We start from the raw sequence: 17,332 nt of genomic DNA on the forward strand, positions 1-17,332 counted from the left end.
TTGAGGATGCTCATAAGTTCCTCTTGTGGCCAAATGAGGTATCACGGGGTCTTGTTTGTGCAACTACTGTATAGGAAAACGGTACTTCAGGAAACACGATTACATATTTCTATATTACATCAGAGATGCTATGGTATGTAGTTTTTTTTTGTCGTGGATGGGTTTGTGTATCCCAGTGATCCTAGAAGTTGTTGTGGGCTTTATGCCCTGGTTGGGTCACCCAAGGCAAATAGGTGCAAAGTGTGGGACCAGGGCAAGGACCCAAAAAGACTATGTGCCCTTCCCCAGCTACCTTTCTTATTTGCTAAGCATTGATTGATTCCACTCAAGTATTTATTCAAAATATACAATACAGTGACAAATGGCTACACCTCTTCTTGGTCCGACATATTCGATTTTTGGCTGGGTTCTGTGGTTAGAAAATGAGGTGGTGTGACACATACACTAAAGGCAAATAAGACAATGATTGAAAACTTCTGGAGCTAATGAACATTATATCAGTGTAAAAACAAAAAGTCACTTATTCAGCAATTTAACACTAGTTCGTGTTCATATCAAAGACCAATCTGTTTCTGTAGAGCAGCAAGGCAAGCATCTGTTCTTCCTGATCTGGCATTTCCTCCCCTTTGGAACCCCTCAGTGCTTGCTGAATAGAAGAAGGTCTCAGACCATCGTCCCTCCTCCCATCAGACACTCTTGGCCTCTCAATATCAATGTTTAACTGCGTGGTGGTCTCCACTGCATCCTTTGGGTGCAATTGCTGCAGGGTCACCACCTCCTCCTTCTCCTCCAGCATTTCCTGTTATGGGTCAGGATATCAGAGGATCATACGTTGGGTGCATCAAGTTTTGCCTCATCGTTTTTCCCATGAGTAATGTTCATTGAGAGTGTGTTCAGTGTTCAGCTTCCTAAGTCAAAACCATCATTGACAGTTGTCTCACATCATCTTTCAGCAACGGAAGGGACTTTTTTGACCTTTGTCCACCTTCCTGAAATACATCAACATAAAAACAATTTCTAACTGGCTTCTCCCTTCTCACTTTTGAAATGAGTCGTCTTCAAATGTCACACACAGTCACATGCACACAGGTGGTTTTCAAATTCCCCTTTTGTTTTATACACAATGTCACTGCAAAGTTGATTCAGTTGGTTAAGGTTATAAAATAAATCTAAATAAAATAACACAAATAAAATAAACATTTCCATAAATAGAAACAGATTTACCCGATTCATTGTTTGCTGAGAGGCAAACTCCAAAATAGGAGGCTTTGGTAGTGGAGGAAGTATCTTCTTTTTCATTCTGAACATAAGGAACAAACATTATGTTAGCTGATTGATGCTCAATAATATTTTTAAGATACAGCAGAACATTCAAAGTTGAACACAATCTGTTCACGTATCAAGTTAGATGACTTTAAAATGTACTCTGTGTAAAGCATGGCTCACCCACCTTTTCCACATACACGAGCACACCAATAAAAGAAAGATAAACAGGAATGCCACAACCAAGCCAAATGTCAACCGTTCTATTGGTGAGAAAAAAAGAAATATTAGAAAACCAACTCCATTGAGTTGCATATCACAGTATGTGAATGCATGGTCGATACCTGTCATCGGATTAATTAGCTGCGTGTTGAGAGTTACTGTGGCCTTTGGACCTTCTCCAGCGCTTGTCACTCCAGCTACAGTGATGTTGTATTTTGTTACTGGCATCAAATTTTCCAGACGGTATACGGCCACTGAAGCTGGAACATGGTGACATTCTTCTGAAATCAAAGGAGGTTAGAAAGTATATGTATGTATATACACTGGCACAATTAGAAAATCTTGAAACAAGAAAATGTGCAGTGAACTTATGGGTCATGTCAGTCAAGTACTTACGTTTGTGCTCGTCATCAGAACTTAGTTGCACACTGCACACATTGTAGTGTGTGAGGACACCTCGCCTGTCCTCTGTGGGAATGGCATTCCAAGACAGTGTGATGGAACTATGTGTTTCATTGAAGGTGAAGTCTTGGGGAGCTATTTTTGGAACTGAAGGGATGAAGACAGGTTGAGTTTAAAAACAATCCAGAATATTATTGTGAGGATGACAAATAAGCAATTAACCTCACAAGGGACAACAACGGAGGAAAGCCAAAAATGTGTTTTTTCCTTCCTGGCATAAAGCAGGATACACAAAGAAAGGTAAATATTCTTGGGGCATTGATCAGTTACAACAGAACTACTGTGGAAGTCTTAGAAGATGGCTTCATCATTTCAAACAAACAAAGGTTGGTTGGGACCACACCAGACTAAGTTAATGTGGAAACCCCAACTATTTAAACTCCAAGTTGGAGGCACGCCCCAAACCACGAACGCTATCATTCTTTGGGGATGCAAAAAAACAGTCCAAATGATTCCATACTCGAAAAATGAAATGACTCAGGTGATTGCAAATACAGTATTCACAAGCATTCGGTAAGCCATAATTGCAGCAATCAAGCTCAAATCAACCTACCATTTTCTTTTTTATAATAGAGGCACATTTGAACTGTCTTTGGCCTCTTGTTAATGCACAGGTGCTCAAAGTGAATGTAACCCACATAGTCCATGATACCTATAGAACAGAAATACAAACAGTCAAACAGATGTATTAGACATAACTACCAGGTACTGTAAGCAAGATAACGACACACAGTATAATGAGTTGACAAAAAGCATTGAATCATTTGCTGCTGACCTCGTTTAGTTTATAGCCAATGCTGTTGGGAATGGGAAATGTTAGTCATGAACTACAGCAACATCCAACCAACAGTATCACATATAGGAACTATGTATGTCTTTTTTTTGGTTTTTAGCCCTGTGTGAAACACAGTGTTGTGTCTTTAACCACAACTTACTTTTTCTAAAGGCGTTCATGTCTCTTTTAGTCTTCCTTGCCACTAGCCTCAAGTCTCCATCTTGAAGCCTGTACCATTCGAGGCAGTTGGTCTTGTTCAGTTTTTCATCCAGTAATGTTTTATTACAAGCTGAAAAATAGGAACAACAACATTGAGACTATTTTCTGCATACTGTCTACTATGGACAAAAGTATTGGGGCACACCTCTAAATTAATTAGTTCATTGATTAATTAATTAATCATAGTTGGGCTAATGCCCCTTCTGCACAAATTCAGAATCAGAATCATATTTATTGGCCACGTATACAGTATAGAACACACAAGGAATTTGTCTCTGGTAGCACAGTGTAGGAGACTGTTTATGTTATTCACTTGATTTTCTGTTTTGTTGCATTATTATCGCTTTTCTGAGTGTCAGTGGAGGATTCATTCATTTACGTTTTTTCAGAGGCGGCCCTTAAACGTCTCTCGAGTTGGACAACAGTTAAAAAAAGGCACGTAGTCCAACAGAGACGTGTCTGTATTCTCTTGGGTGCTTCACGAATTAATAAAGTGCATATTTTAACCAACCAACCAACACGACAGCTCTGCTTTGGAGCTGCAACAACAGGCTACCCTAGTATCATCAATAACAAGCAACTACAATAAACAAGGACATGACAACTAAGTATGGAAAGACATTCCGTAATGTAAGGGCACCGTTGTGCGGGAGTACCACCTAATGACAGCTGTGAGACAATGTGCAAAGTATCAAGCGGGGCTAACGTGATCAGTGGTAGAATACAATACTATAACAGTTGTGCAGTTGGTGCAGATAATAATTGCACCATTTTAAAGTGACCTATATGTACTATACTATACTGTACTGTACTATAAGTACTATATGTAGAGCAAGTTTAAGTGTGCAATTGTACAGAAGTCCTTGAGCGCTTTAAAATGTCTGGTGCTGTGCAATAGAGATCGGTGAGAATGGTTCAAGTAAGTACAGAGCTGGAGCTACAATGATTATTGCGGTAATGCTGTTCCACATGGGTGTGCAAAATTACAAAGAGCCACTATACAGGTAGATTCCCAACAGTGTCCCAGTGCATGATGGAAAAAGTCACAGAACCTTGACCTCAACCTTCTGGGATGAACTAGAACAGAGATGGTGAGCTAGGACATCTTTCAGAACATACATGTTCTTCTGGATGAATGATAAAATTGTCTTGATTTTCACTTCCTGTAGGTATATTTGCTACGTCCCAACACATTTGTCCCTCCAGTATACAGTATATGCGGCGCTCAATTCCAAGCCGACTTTGTAAATAGTACCTTTTAAATTGGGAGCGGGTTCGGCTGGTACATGTTTGATGGTTGTGGGAGAGGAGCCTGCTTTGTTTGTGGCAATCACGGAGAAGTTGACCGGAGAGTAGGAAATATAGCCTGTATATTCAGTCCTGTTGGTGAGATGGGTTGTCTTCTTACACGGGCATCCTCCGGAAGATTGCGTGTCCCTCAGGATGTACGTCACTCCGGTTACTGCTGCCGCATGATGATGAACTGGCTAGAAACAGAGTGCAGCTCAGTTACACTTACCTAGTAAGATCCAACTTCTAAGATTACAACATCACCTTCAGCACATTTAAAATAGGATATGCAAATGTTTTGGGGGGTTTTCTCCAAACCACATTCACACAAGTGAATGGGTCCCGCCGTTTGTCCTCACAATGCTGTCGGTTGGAAGAAGTGTTAGTAAATTCGTTAGTAGGTCATCTGGCCGTAAAAGTCATCCTGTCAGCAATTCTCCAGAGGTGCTCATCTCCTTGTTTTAAACAACTGGGTTGTTCAAGATTCCAGTGAGTAAAATTTCTTGACAATATTTGTTTGACTGTATTGTCCAGAACATGTAGACATTTTGGAAAACATTCATCAAATTTCAATTAGAGCTTTTTGTGTCTATGTTGCGTGGCTGCAACGTTGGGACTTAGTGGTAGCCAAAATAGCTTGTACACCTGATACATTCCCAAAGGCAGGGGTGTCAAACTCATTTTTGTCGCGAGCCATATTGTCGTTACGGTTTGCCTTGGAGGGCCATTATGAATTTTGGGAAACCATATAAATGTTCAATCAACTCTACATATTACATACACAGTGCACAACAAATTCATGAATAATAAGTTTTAAAATCAAGAATAATGACTATTATTGTGGATTACATATGACAATTTGAAAATTTGGTTCGGACTTTAGCAAGCATCATGGAACTTGACATGCTTTATTTGCTTTCACGAGCCAAATAAAATGATGCGGCGGGCCAGATCTGGCCCCAGGGCCTTGACTTTGACACCTGTGCCCTCAGGCCTCTGCACTTTTTACATGCTTATACTGTATATTTAAATAAATGTAGCATAAAGCCCAAATATTTGATGATTCAGTGTAGCTAAAATTTCAATTTCAGTTCAAAATGTGCTTTTCTTGTTTAAGGTTGCCAAGCTTAGACCATAATTTATTCATGAATATCAAAATATGTGTTTGTGGTATTTTAAATTCCCTGTAGTATTTGAAACACTTTGTATATTTGTAGTTGTTTTCTGAGTTTGTAGCGAGATGATCCTTGACTATTTTTCTTGAGTGTTTACCTAATTAGGAGACAGAAAAACAGGATCTGAATGTTGGGGGGGTCGTTTGTGTCATCCTTTGCCTGACCAGACCTTGTGCAAAAAATTCAGCGCTGGGACAAAGTCACCAGAAAAACAATTGAGGTGGAAAGGCCGTACATTGTTGGTTGCTACAACAAGTACACGGACAGTGTGGATTTACTGGATTTGCAGCCAAATACAAGTTCCCAATGAAATCCCGCCTCTCAATCTACTTCACGTGATTTCTGGATGCTCTGTTATTAATCAGTACATTGCCGCTTTGGTCAGTTCTAAGCGGATTTAGGCAGTTTTTGGCAGATTTGTATGGCTGTGGGTTGCTCCACTCGTCCCGGACAAAGTATGCCGGTTGCACTCTTATGACACTTTAGCCTTACAGAGATGGTCCTTGATATGACTTTATCTGAAAAAAACTGTTTGCTCTTTTGAGTCTTAGAACGCAAATGATTTAACAGTCAAATAATTATCTCGAAATGTCAAGTGTTGTCATTCCTCGCATGGTTCAGTCACTCCAGCAGACAGATCAGTAATTCAAAACTTTGAATGTTTGGTGGTTTAAATCAATTCCTTCAGAACAAACATAATATTTTGGAAAACAGTGTATTTAGAAGATTTTGGGGGGGAGGACATTGGCCACATAAGACTCCAGCCCATATCCACATTTACTACCTGTCTTAGTCAATTTTTGTTTTCATCAAAACTTTGGCTTACCTTCCACATGAGCGTAACCTTCCGTGCACCTTCTAAGTGTTCCAACGTCACATTAACCTCCAGCTTATCTTCAAGCGCTGCAGTGGAAAACCAAATGACGGTGAGCGGCCTGTGCCTCTTTGAAATGAACAAAATAATGCTTCAATGTCTGATTTAGTGAACCACACTCAGCTAAACTATAGACGGTATAAAGAGATACAGTGATGTCACCTGCAGGAACAATCACGAGTGGAGACCATTCGCTCCACAGCGGGTTGCGAGTCACTTTGGTCCGATGTCTGAGCTTAACCTGGTAGGATGTATGCTTCTGCAGGTTCTCAACAGCTAACTGGTCTTTTGAGGGAATACAATAAAGCCATGGAGAAATCAACTTGATCTTTTCAAATATCTTTGTTTGAGTATCTCGAGTCACCGCAAATGGTCATTTCTTGTCAGTCCTCATTCATCCGACAAACTACCAAAAATGAATCCCTGGGGAGGGACTAAAGATGAAGCTATTGTACTGATCTTGCAGGTATACCTTCCCAAACTTGCGATGACAAATCTTGACATCGATATTTTTGCGAAATGACAAATAATATTGATTTTGTACAAGAAAGGAAAAAGAAATGATTCACTATCCAAAATATAGAAGAAACTACACAAGGAATACTCACATGCCATCTTACTGTGACTGAACTCTGTGGTGTTCAGTCTCTGTGCAGGAAAAAAAGAATAAAATGGGTATTACAATTAGAAAACATGTAAATTGGACATACAGGATTTGACAAAAACAAGAACCTTTTCCCATGGTTTGGTTTCATCTATTCGAAACCAGACCTCAGCGAAGGCCGGGTATTTCTCTGCAGCTTTCCAGGTCACGTTGAGCTGGTTTTGAAACCAGGCTACTGAAATGGCTTGTGGTGCTTCAAATTTAACTGTTGATGAGGAGCAAAATTCAGTTGCATGCTAAGAGAATTGTAATCAAGGCAACAAGGCTTCACTGCGACATTTTTTGTGTGCAAATTTTGTTGCAAATACTGTACAGATTTGTTTTTGGCATGCGTTTGTATTTTGCTTTCTTCTCAGTCCGGTGACATTTTTTAAAACACACTGCACTGAATGGAACCCCCGGGATGCCATAAAGTATTGTCGTACCCATCCCAAGTTTTGTCTACCCACAAATACTGCATTGGATTTCATACCAACCTGAAATAGACTCTTCTCACCTGTTTCATTGAGTACAACAGAGGTTTTGGTTGACTTGCAAACAGAGTCTCCTTTGTCTGCTTCCACCCAAATGTCAATACGTCGATATTTGATGAGCTCTTCTTCATTGATCTGAGCGTGGGTCTCTCGAATGCTCTCAAATTTTATGTCACTATAAATTCAAGTATACAGACAAGCAAACCACTCATGTTCTTGGGATAGGAGGACATGGATGACCACACAACAACAATTAAAAAAACTCCTACTGGGTTGACAATTTCACCGAGCCATGCTGCTTAGCAGAAGCTAACATTAATCTGTGTGTCCAACTCAATAGTATCACACAGTATAGGCTGCCATTTGAAAGTAGCTCTGGATCTTTGCCCATCCTCGACTAGAGAAACTCGGAATTAGTCATTACTGTATCTAAATTAGCCTCGCAACAGTGGATTAGAAGTTCTCATGTCCAGAAAGGGGCTGATGACAAACGATTTATGTGGCCATTTCGCACATGTAGGGTGGAGAGACAATTTAGACAAAACTATTTATATGCAAGCAATTCAAAAGTCAATTTTCCAGCAAATCATCATTTCTGGCGAAATGGCATGTACTTCTTGGCTACAACCAGCATAGGTGCTTGATTCTGCATTGAACATACAGTAATACCTGTGTGCCCCAAATTGTGCAATTTTACAGTAGATAAGCCGCCACCCAAGTGGAAAAAAAATGCACTTGTAGCTGTTTATTGAATGGAACAAATTGTGAAAGACACACATCAAAAATTAAAAAAGACCCTCGTGTTGAATTAAACACATGGTGGAGTCAACATTCAGTCATTCACTTGGCACTCACAAATATGGCAGTGTGTGTATGCACACTTTGTTAAATTACATGAAAATCAGATCCTTTCTTTCGATTCTTTTTTTAAAAACATTTTTTTTTACATTCACATTTTACAATGCAGTAGTCCTAGTTTTCATTATACATGTGGCAACAAATTGTTTTGTTGGGGTCGGAACAGATTAATGACATGTCAATTCATTTCAGTCAGGGGGAAAACTTGATAAATGGGAAAATGCAGTTATGAACTCTGTCACGGTGCAAAATAAACTCGTATGTCAAGGTACCACTGTACAGTACACTCATGGTGCCTCCAAGCAGTATTATACAGGATGCAGTTCCAAACTACACTGACAGGAATCATAACATTTAGAGCTCCTGCTATTCCTCTAAAAAAAAAATTCAACAAATACCATTTGAATGATTGATAGCATATTATTTTTCAATTGTTTTCATTTTAGTCAAATGCTCATCCCTAACATTAACATTTACTCATAAATGACTTAGTTAATTCTTACCCGAAGTGGAGGTCAAATGTCACATTTCTATGTGTTGTTTTCATGCTCCATTCACAGTCGTAAACAGTTGACTCGTTGTTTCTTCTGAAGCACTGAGGACTTGACGGAGCCTCGCATTCTGACCGTTTTTGGCAAAACATGTCAGAAATGATTTCAGGATCAGTCATAAAGTTTCCAGAAGTATAAATGAATAGCGTTTACATTCATGTTCATTTACCTTTGCTGGAACCCGCGGTGAACATATGCAACGCAGCAATGTATTGGAGGAGTAAAATCAAGTGCAAAGTTTCCATCAGTTCCAATTAGCTTCAGGAAGCATTTCTCGTGTGTGTGTGTGTCTGCGGGTGTATGAAAGAGGTGTTCCATTTAACCTGCTTTCATGTAACCCAGATCTATTTCTCAGAAATGTCACAGGTTTCAGGTCTGTGAGGTTCAGTGAGGTGCAGACGAAACCCACACGTGTCAGCAGACCAATACCTTCTCAAAAAGGCACGGTTTGTGTGCTATGCTGGCAACTTCCATATGTGTTTGTGACACCACCCACACAAGCATGCAGGCAGACACACTTTCACTAAGAAAGTGGACACTTTTTTTCAGTATTTTGAACAACTTTTGTTTGCTCACCTTCAAAGCTTTCCTCAACAACCGGAAATATTGGTTAGTGTAACTGTCAATGTCGGTTGGTAAATCAGTCAGGACAAGAGAGAAAACTTTTTAGTCATGAAAAGGAGTTATTTTAATGAAGACATCTTGTTGGTTTGAAGCTCGATAAGATAAATGAGAGACTTTACGTACCTGTGTTCTCGAGGATAATGCAGTATTTCATTTGCGTATGACTTTCAATGCTGTCACTTTGGCACTTGGGATGGCGCGAGGCATCTGTGCGGAATGCGTTCCATCACAGGAATGTACTTGACGACCACTGGAGAGCAGTGTCTGTTAAATTGATCAATGCTCTCTGATCTCACCTCATGTTGCAAAATCCCCTCTCTGCCATACCAACAATTAAGACAGTGGGTTATATTAGTTCCAAGATGACTCGTGAGGGGATGAGTACACCATGACTTGTTTACTTTTCTGTCAGAGTAAACCTGATATAACAAGACAGGTTAAGTTGGGTACACATAGTGTAGCAATAATCAGGCCAATTTGAGCCCAATTCCCCACTTACTACCAAAGTCATCAAGAGCCTGATTGTCAGATGCTCTGTGGGTGAGTAAAGAGGGATTTTTTTTTCTCCCTCCCCGACAAAAGTAAACGTTTTGGGCTGACAATCAGACATGTTAAACCTGTTCATTATTTATAATCTTAAATCCTTACGTGTGTGTGTGTGTGTGTGTGTGTGTGTGTGTGTGTGTGTGTGTGTGTGTGTGTGATCACTGGTCAAAACCGAGGCTGACCAAGCCACTGACTCCGCGACTGTGGTGTGAAATGGAAAGATAGCTAATTAAGTAGAATTAATTAGTAACCATAGAGCCGGTTGAAAGTTTGCAACTGCAAGGTAGTTACCAAATAACCTTATAGTTGGTCCAGCTTCTCTTTTCTTTTCTTCTACAACTTCCATCCATTTTCCAATCCGCTTTATCCTCACAAGGGTCGCGGGGCAGTAGGCGGGGGACACTCTGAACCGGTTGCCAGCCAAATCGCAGGGCACACAGAGACAACAACCATTCATGCTCACACTCACACTTTGAGACAATTTAGAGCAGGGGTGTCAAACTCATTTTTGTCGTAGGCCACATTGTCGTTACGGTTTCCCTTGGAGGGCCGTTATGAATTTTGGGAAACCATATACTGTAAATATTTAATCCCCACCACATATTACATACACAGCGCACAACAAATTGATGGATAACTAATTTTAAAATCAGAAGTCAAGAATAATTGCTGTTATTGTGGATTACATATGACAATTTGAAATTTTGCTTCAGACTTTAGCAAACATCATGCAAATTGACATGCTTGATTTGCTTTTGCGGGCCACATAAAATGATGTGGCGGTCTAGATCTGACCCCCGGGCCTTGACTTTGACACCTGTGATTTAGAGCATTCAATCAGCCTGCCATGAATGTTTTTGGAACCTGAGTACCCGGAGAAAACCCACGCAGGACCAGGGAGAACATGCAAACTCCACACAAGAAGGCCAGAGTCCCATGTCCTCTGCACTGTGAGGTTGACACACTCACCACTGGACCACCGGGCCACCTCTTCTTCAACTTACTTTTTTAATTATTATTTTTTAAATGTTCTCATTCCTTCATGCACCCTGTAATATGATAACATGAGCTGTCCGCTGCAGTGACCGCTGTCCCTGAAACGGTTAAATATATTTTAAAACGCATAGCTGTACTTTCCATTCCTTAATTTGTCAAAATAGGCTGGGGTTTTTTCCCCAATCCTCACCTGGATGGTGATATGTTGTAAGAAAGACGGAAATAGTAGATAGTGGTAAGGTAAACCACATTTGATTGTGATTTTGTGGTTTTATCACGTGGGAAAGTTATAACCTTCCTGCCCACCATTTACCACCCTCAGTGAAACTTTCTGGAGCCACTCTTGGTTGCCAGTAAATCACACGGTCTTAAAAGACAAACAACTATTCACATTTATTCAACTTCAAATAACCTAAGAAGCACGCTCTTGAGATGTGGCAGGAAACTATCGAAAACTCACGTCCGCGCAGAGAGAATATATGAAATTCACGCAGTGATGTTGCAAAGGTGTGACGGTGAGGTAAGACGTGCTAACCACCCTGCGGACACCATAACAGAAAATAAAAGTACAACTTTGTTAACACTCCCCGCCTTCTCAGACTTATCATGGACTGTATGTACACTTGAAAAAAAAAACGTGTGTTATATTTACTCAAATTCATTTCTTCAGGTGGTTGCACACAATAAAATCCAATCCACTCTTTTTTTTCAGTGTCGTTGTACAAACAGTGCTGTATAGATTGTAAATTTAAACAAGGTAAAATTCCAAACGATCATAGCTTTCTTTAAAGAGAACACATTTCTTCTTTTATAAAGATTTTTAAAAGAGGAAAGCATTTATCTATTCAAATATTAAGTTTACTATCGACATTTACTGTACTGTATTTAGGTGCAGTACATTTTCCCAACTTTTGCTTACGATCATAGACCTGTGCTTAAACCATGACATGAACATGGACATATTCTCGAACATTTGGCTTGCTGTCCGGCAGCGTAGCCTCTCTTTTAGGGAAGTCTAGGACACTGTAGGCTAAATCAGCTTCTGGCATGATATTAGTCACCACACTTGCTGCCTAAGAGAACAAAAGTGAAACTTGAGCATTTACTTGAAATGTTTCCGACAACAGAATGTGTTCTCACCTGTGTTGAGGGTGAGGGTTTTTTTCGCGCTTTATTGGCTGAAATAGAACAAAAGTTGAGCAAATCAGTAAACTTTCATCACGAAAGTAATTGTTGACCATAAATGCGCAGACAAGAATTATACAGGTGCAGCTTCATAAATTAGTGTCATGGAGAAAAAGAAAAATCATTTAGGTTCAAAAAGTCAAACTTTTATTATACAGATTAATTAAACAGGAAAATACTTTTCAGATGACCATTGCCTGCCTAATTTCTTGATTAAATTTGGATTGTTTCTTATACAGTATTACAATAATAATAATCTGATTTCTTTAGAGAGTTTTAGTTTAGTTTTTTATTCACCTTTACGCGGTCATCAAATTACACGGAAGTAAAATTGTGAAATATTTCACTTGGGATGTACTGAATCTTATATAATATACAATTTGTACTTTTTGAATTGACCCACTGGAAAAAAAAACTTTCCACGATATTCCAATTTACTGAGATGCAGTTTACTCAGATGATTCATGGATAAAGAAAATTTGGGGGTTGACTTCCTATTGAAAAGATGATTTCTATCATTGAGCTAAGCCTCGGTGTCTTTTATTTTTAATTTGCACCAAAACCAAAATATAAGAGCCTAAAAGCAGTCTGTTGATGATCTACTGCATAAGGTATATATTTTGTTTGTTTGTTTATTGTTATTGAACATATTTACGATGCATTGCAGGTCATCTCTTCTTCCTTGATTACAAATTGAAGAGTAACTGCCAGAAATCAAATTTATGGTTGTTGTTTGTCAAAAATATTTGTTTTATTCTTCTCTTTAAGATTCTATATTTTGGAGGGGACAAATCATATCTTTAATTTATCCCGTTTGAAAAAAAAAATCTTCCTCCATATTGCAACCATAATCCATCACGGGATTTTATTTATTTATTTTTTAGAAAAGTTTATTGGAAAATATAGACAGAAACTTCACTATATTGTTGCCGCAAACTCCTGACAATGCTTTCAATGAAATTACTTTGATATCATTTCTGAACTGTCCATATTATATTTACATGATATTTGCATATTACAATATGATTGATGTGATTTGAGATGAGTTTTTAATTACTTTGTAATTTTGGAGTTAATTCTGTCAATTGTTGATGAATTTTATCTTGGGGAGCTAAAGGCACGTGATATGATCGAGGTAAAGAATGTATTGTTTACATCTTTTTATGAGGTTTTAAATTCCTCTGGTAATGAGGACATGTGGTTTGCCATTTACATGTTTATACTCTCTGAGTGTAAATTGGTTTTCAGGTCACAGAGCCGGCCGGTATGGAGAGCCAAGTATAGCAGAAACATTCAAAACGGGTGAGCATAAAAAGCGAGGTTTTCAATTTCTCAGCGAGAGTGAACACAAACGGAAGCTTTCATTAAAAAGAATCAAACAAATGTAGCATGTCAGTCACTGATCATCATCCATCCCATACTTTGCTTTGCATTTTTGAGTCTTTTATCATGCAGTTTAATCATTTTTTGACATAGATACTGCCCATCACACCCGTGGGCTATAGGGGGCGGTGCCCCCCCCCCCCAAAAAAAAGATTATATGAAAAATAGGAACAATAATAGTAATTATTATTAATACCGTATTGGCCCGAATATGAGACGGTGTTTTTTGCATTGAAATAAGACTGAAATAGTGGAGGTCGTCTTATATTTGGACATTATACCCTTTCACGACGCGAGATGGCGCCAGATAGCATTGAAGCGAATGCTGAATTTGACTCCCCAGGCCAAAGCGAACCCCTGTCACGAAGAATAAAAATAAAAATAGCGGTAGCACGAAGAAGAAAAATAAAAAATAGCGGTAAGAAAGAAAAGAGAAGAAAACAATAGAAGAGATAACAGAAAATGAAGAAACGTAGCGACAATCTGGAGAAAAGTGGGTCGAAGATCGGCCAGGTTAACCGGCACCTGAGGAGAAGTTATGATATACAGTAATTTAAATTTCAAAAACCAGAAGCCATTCATTTACAAATGTGATTGCACTTTCGTTTACATATTTAAATGTTCAGATATCAAGATTTGAATGAGGCTAAAGAACATGCTTTTTCTCTCAAATATATTGTTATAATCATTTGTTTCAGATGTACTGTAATTATTTTCTGTATAAAAATTCATTTGGTGTTCAAAAAGTCTTTTTTCAAACTTGAGTCTTGAAAAAGAGAGGGTCGTCTTATAATCAGGGCTGTCTTATATTCAGGGCAATACGGTATTATTTTTATCTTATTTGATCCTGGTAGCTATTTTTGTGTTGCAAAATATTAATGTTGTTAGCACTAGGACGTTAAAAGCACAAAAAAAACAATGGTGTGATTGATGGCCAGTTTTATCTGCACCACCCTGTCACGGCCTTACTGAAAATAATTTTACATGTGCAGGCCATAAATCAAATAAGTGGCTGCTTAGGGCCCCCTGGCCACTTTTTTTTATTCTGTTGTCTGGGGGGACGGGCGGCATTCTTGCGTGTGATATGGCATTTGCAATGACGTATGTTTAGGCATCAAAAGGTTAAAGTTCTTGGCAGTCATCTTTTTGTTTTCGACCAATCACTGTATATTGTTTAGAGTTGTGATGAGCTGGACCCCATTCCTGATAACATCAATCAAAAAATAATAATCATTCAACCTACTCACATATACTGTAAATATACAACCATTTGCATTCGCCTTCATATTCACAACATCCCTTGATCGGAACTGAAGCCACAAAATTCACTCACCCCATTGTAGTCTTTTCCATTTGAAAACTAACAATAAAATTGGTTGAAGAAATGAAGTGAATCAAACCCATACCTCTAGCTCGGACACAACAGCAGAAGAACCAGGGCAATGTTGCAGCGAATGAGATGACAGGTAAAACCACAAGTGAAGTGTTGGTTACGCTGGAAAAAAAGCTCGGTGGATATTTGGTTGTATTTCTGTTCTCCTGTGCACATAAAACTGTGGGAGTTGGAAAGGAAATGGTGAAACTGATGTGGAATAAATTCTCTCTCTTTTTTAAAATGTCTAGTGTACTCTACTTGGTTGGATATTTCTGAAGCAGGTATGTAGAAAATGACTTTTTGCATGGAAAAAGGAAAATAATATCCCCTCATTTTATGAAACATATCATGCTTTGGGTGTAAAGGCTTACCGGTGTTGTTGCTCTTCTCCTCTTGAACGATCAGGTGAACTTTATTACTTTCTTTAGTTGGTCCACTTTGTGGGAACAGTATGGCCCTATATGTTCCACTGTGACCTTGTGTGAGGTTTGTAATTTGGCAAAATACCGAAGACTTTTCAGAGTAAATTTCAAAACCACGTTCTCTTGAGCAACCTTTCCAAGGACAGTGCTCTGCCTTCTTTTTGTCGCCCTCAACGTAAACTGCAAAATGGTTGCTGTTAGTGATGTTGATGTTAAATATGAACTCAAGGGTGACGTCGTGGCCTCGGATCACTGTGACCTGTGCTCGGCTGTGGCCTGGGTATGAGACAGAATACACAAAATGTGGATTCCAGTTGTTGAACAAAAATTATATATTTTTTATGACCCCACCTACCCATAAGTAATTTAAATAAGGTACGTTTTCTTTACTTTGCTTCCAATGTCTTTCATTCTGTTGTTTGTAAATGCTTTAAAATGTTGTGGGTGTAATTGTTTGAAGCAAGTTGAGTTACCTTGTGTATGAAATGTGCCATAGCTATATAAAGCTGCCCTGCCTTATGCCAAGACATCAACACGATGTGAATGCTTAACATGTTTGGATTGTTATGGTTAAGTTAAGATTGTAAAATTAATAATAGATAATGGAAACCTCTGTATAATATGTGTTTGCTAGTTTCTCTATATGTGCCCCGTGCCTGACTGCTGATGAGTCACACGTATTCCCTGATTGTTGCCCAAAGTGGGATAGGCTCATTTGCATCCCTAATGAGGATAAGCACGATAGAAAATGGATGGATGGTTGATGGTGCAATATTCTGGAGTTTGCAATGATCGGAGAAAAGGTCATACCATGTCTGCATATTAATATTTCCTCTTTTAAATAAATGCAAACTTCTGAAACTAATATTGAATTTTCCAAGTTTCTCCTCTTCTACAAGATGGTTTGTTGAAATTGTTTACAAAAAAGCGAATATTTTTAGGAATCATAGGTGAAACGACGGTGAAATTCAATTATTTTTGTGTAAAAACACAACATGAAATAGTATACTTATCGTTCATTGATTGGACTAGAAATTAAATGAAGGAACATGAAATCTCAAAATCAAAGCAGTTGAGTGCAACAGAAGCACAGTTAATGCAAAATGACTTCAACTGTAAAATCAAGTGTAGGATAGCGGCAACTTTGCTGGCAGTATCAAACAGTTAATTCACAACTGAATCTCACATCCCTGAACCTATCCCACAAGCCTTTGGGTGAAAAGCAGACTGCACCCTGGAGCGGTCCTCTTTCAAATCTGAGTGATTTATGATAAAGTGTTGATGAAACCATTTTTTTTTTTAAGTGCTGCATGCTATTTGTGCATCCACACAATTCAAAGTACAACCATATTTATTAGAATTTTTTTTCTGTAATTAATGACATGGATAAACCATTCATTATAGTTACAGTATTTAACACTATTTAATTCAAAAATATAACAAGCACTCCTCAGTACCACATGTTTTGGCAAGCCGACATTCAACAAATAATCAATCTGAGGACATGCATTTTTACTGTGATCCATTTGTAAAGTGTGAAATAATGAAGTAAAAATAGAGTGTTTGAACATAACACTTTATTAAAATCAAAAAAGACTTACCATTGATGATCAATTGCATTGTTGTCATAAAAACTAACCAAAGAGGTTTTGGCACCATCTTCTTGACTATTACCTTATATTGAAGGCTGGTAATACCAACCTGCTGTCTTTTGGGTGTATAAGCCTGACAGGAAGAGTCAAATGTCAAGAGAATGTAGAACTTCAATGCATATTTGTGCGGTTCAAGCACCTCCTGTCATCTGCGGAAAGATAACAACTTACGTGCCTACTGTATATTCAGTGGATGCTTATTATTTGGACTATGAGATATCAGCTCAGCCAGAATCCAAAGGATTAACTTTATGAGTGCGCTTACCTTTTCTAGTAGCCATTTTTTGTCACCACAGAATGGTAAAGGAACGGGGTGATATTAA

At 38.6% G+C, this 17,332-nt stretch overlaps 2 protein-coding genes across 3 annotated transcripts; both read right to left on the reverse strand.

The window, feature by feature from the left end:
- Positions 1–315: 315 nt before the first annotated feature.
- Positions 316–9,115, reverse strand: il12rb1 (interleukin 12 receptor subunit beta 1). Of its 2 annotated transcripts, none has more exons than XM_086115796.1 (15): positions 8,996–9,115; positions 8,779–8,896; positions 7,441–7,592; positions 7,013–7,149; positions 6,889–6,928; positions 6,443–6,565; positions 6,233–6,309; positions 4,197–4,428; positions 2,883–3,011; positions 2,501–2,599; positions 1,882–2,034; positions 1,608–1,763; positions 1,451–1,526; positions 1,225–1,300; positions 316–799 (listed from the first exon to the last, which is right to left on the reverse strand). In XM_086115796.1, the coding sequence occupies exons 1-15, from the start codon at positions 9,069–9,071 to the stop codon at positions 539–541; spliced, it is 1,905 nt and encodes a 634-aa protein (XP_085971922.1). In that variant the 5' UTR covers positions 9,072–9,115; the 3' UTR covers positions 316–538. The 2 variants fall into 2 exon arrangements, with proteins under 2 accessions (XP_085971922.1, XP_085971921.1); XM_086115795.1 differs by having other exon boundaries at positions 1,608–1,766.
- Positions 9,116–11,919: 2,804 nt separating this feature from the next.
- LOC147202168 (uncharacterized) lies at positions 11,920–17,094 on the reverse strand. The gene is made up of 5 exons (XM_086115797.1): positions 16,959–17,094; positions 15,307–15,633; positions 14,967–15,113; positions 12,133–12,170; positions 11,920–12,065 (listed from the first exon to the last, which is right to left on the reverse strand). The coding sequence occupies exons 1-5, from the start codon at positions 17,014–17,016 to the stop codon at positions 11,928–11,930; spliced, it is 708 nt and encodes a 235-aa protein (XP_085971923.1). The 5' UTR covers positions 17,017–17,094; the 3' UTR covers positions 11,920–11,927.
- Between the last annotated feature and the right edge of the window lie 238 nt (positions 17,095–17,332).

The sequence above is a fragment of the Hippocampus guttulatus genome, chromosome 7 (assembly GCF_054856545.1).
Source record: "Hippocampus guttulatus isolate MCC_2025c chromosome 7, RoL_Hgut_1.0, whole genome shotgun sequence".
Classification (NCBI taxonomy): domain Eukaryota; kingdom Metazoa; phylum Chordata; class Actinopteri; order Syngnathiformes; family Syngnathidae; genus Hippocampus; species Hippocampus guttulatus.

Bases quoted from the DNA above. Each gene is read 5' to 3' on its own strand.
- il12rb1 (XM_086115795.1), bottom strand. From the start codon at position 9,071: ATGGAAACTTTGCACTTGATTTTACTCCTCCAATACATTGCTGCGTTG. The intron at 8,897-8,995 runs GTAAATGAACAT...AAAAACGGTCAG, and splicing joins CACCGCGGGTTCCAGCAAAG to AATGCGAGGCTCCGTCAAGT. The intron at 1,301-1,450 runs GTGGGTGAGCCA...CCTTATGTTCAG, and splicing joins TGCTCGTGTATGTGGAAAAG to AATGAAAAAGAAGATACTTC.
- LOC147202168 (XM_086115797.1), bottom strand. From the start codon at position 17,016: ATGGTGCCAAAACCTCTTTGGTTAGTTTTTATGACAACAATGCAATTG. The intron at 15,634-16,958 runs GTAAGTCTTTTT...TCTCATACCCAG, and splicing joins AATGCAATTGATCATCAATG to GCCACAGCCGAGCACAGGTC. The intron at 12,171-14,966 runs GTATGGGTTTGA...GTTCTATTTCAG, and splicing joins CTGTTGTGTCCGAGCTAGAG to CCAATAAAGCGCGAAAAAAA.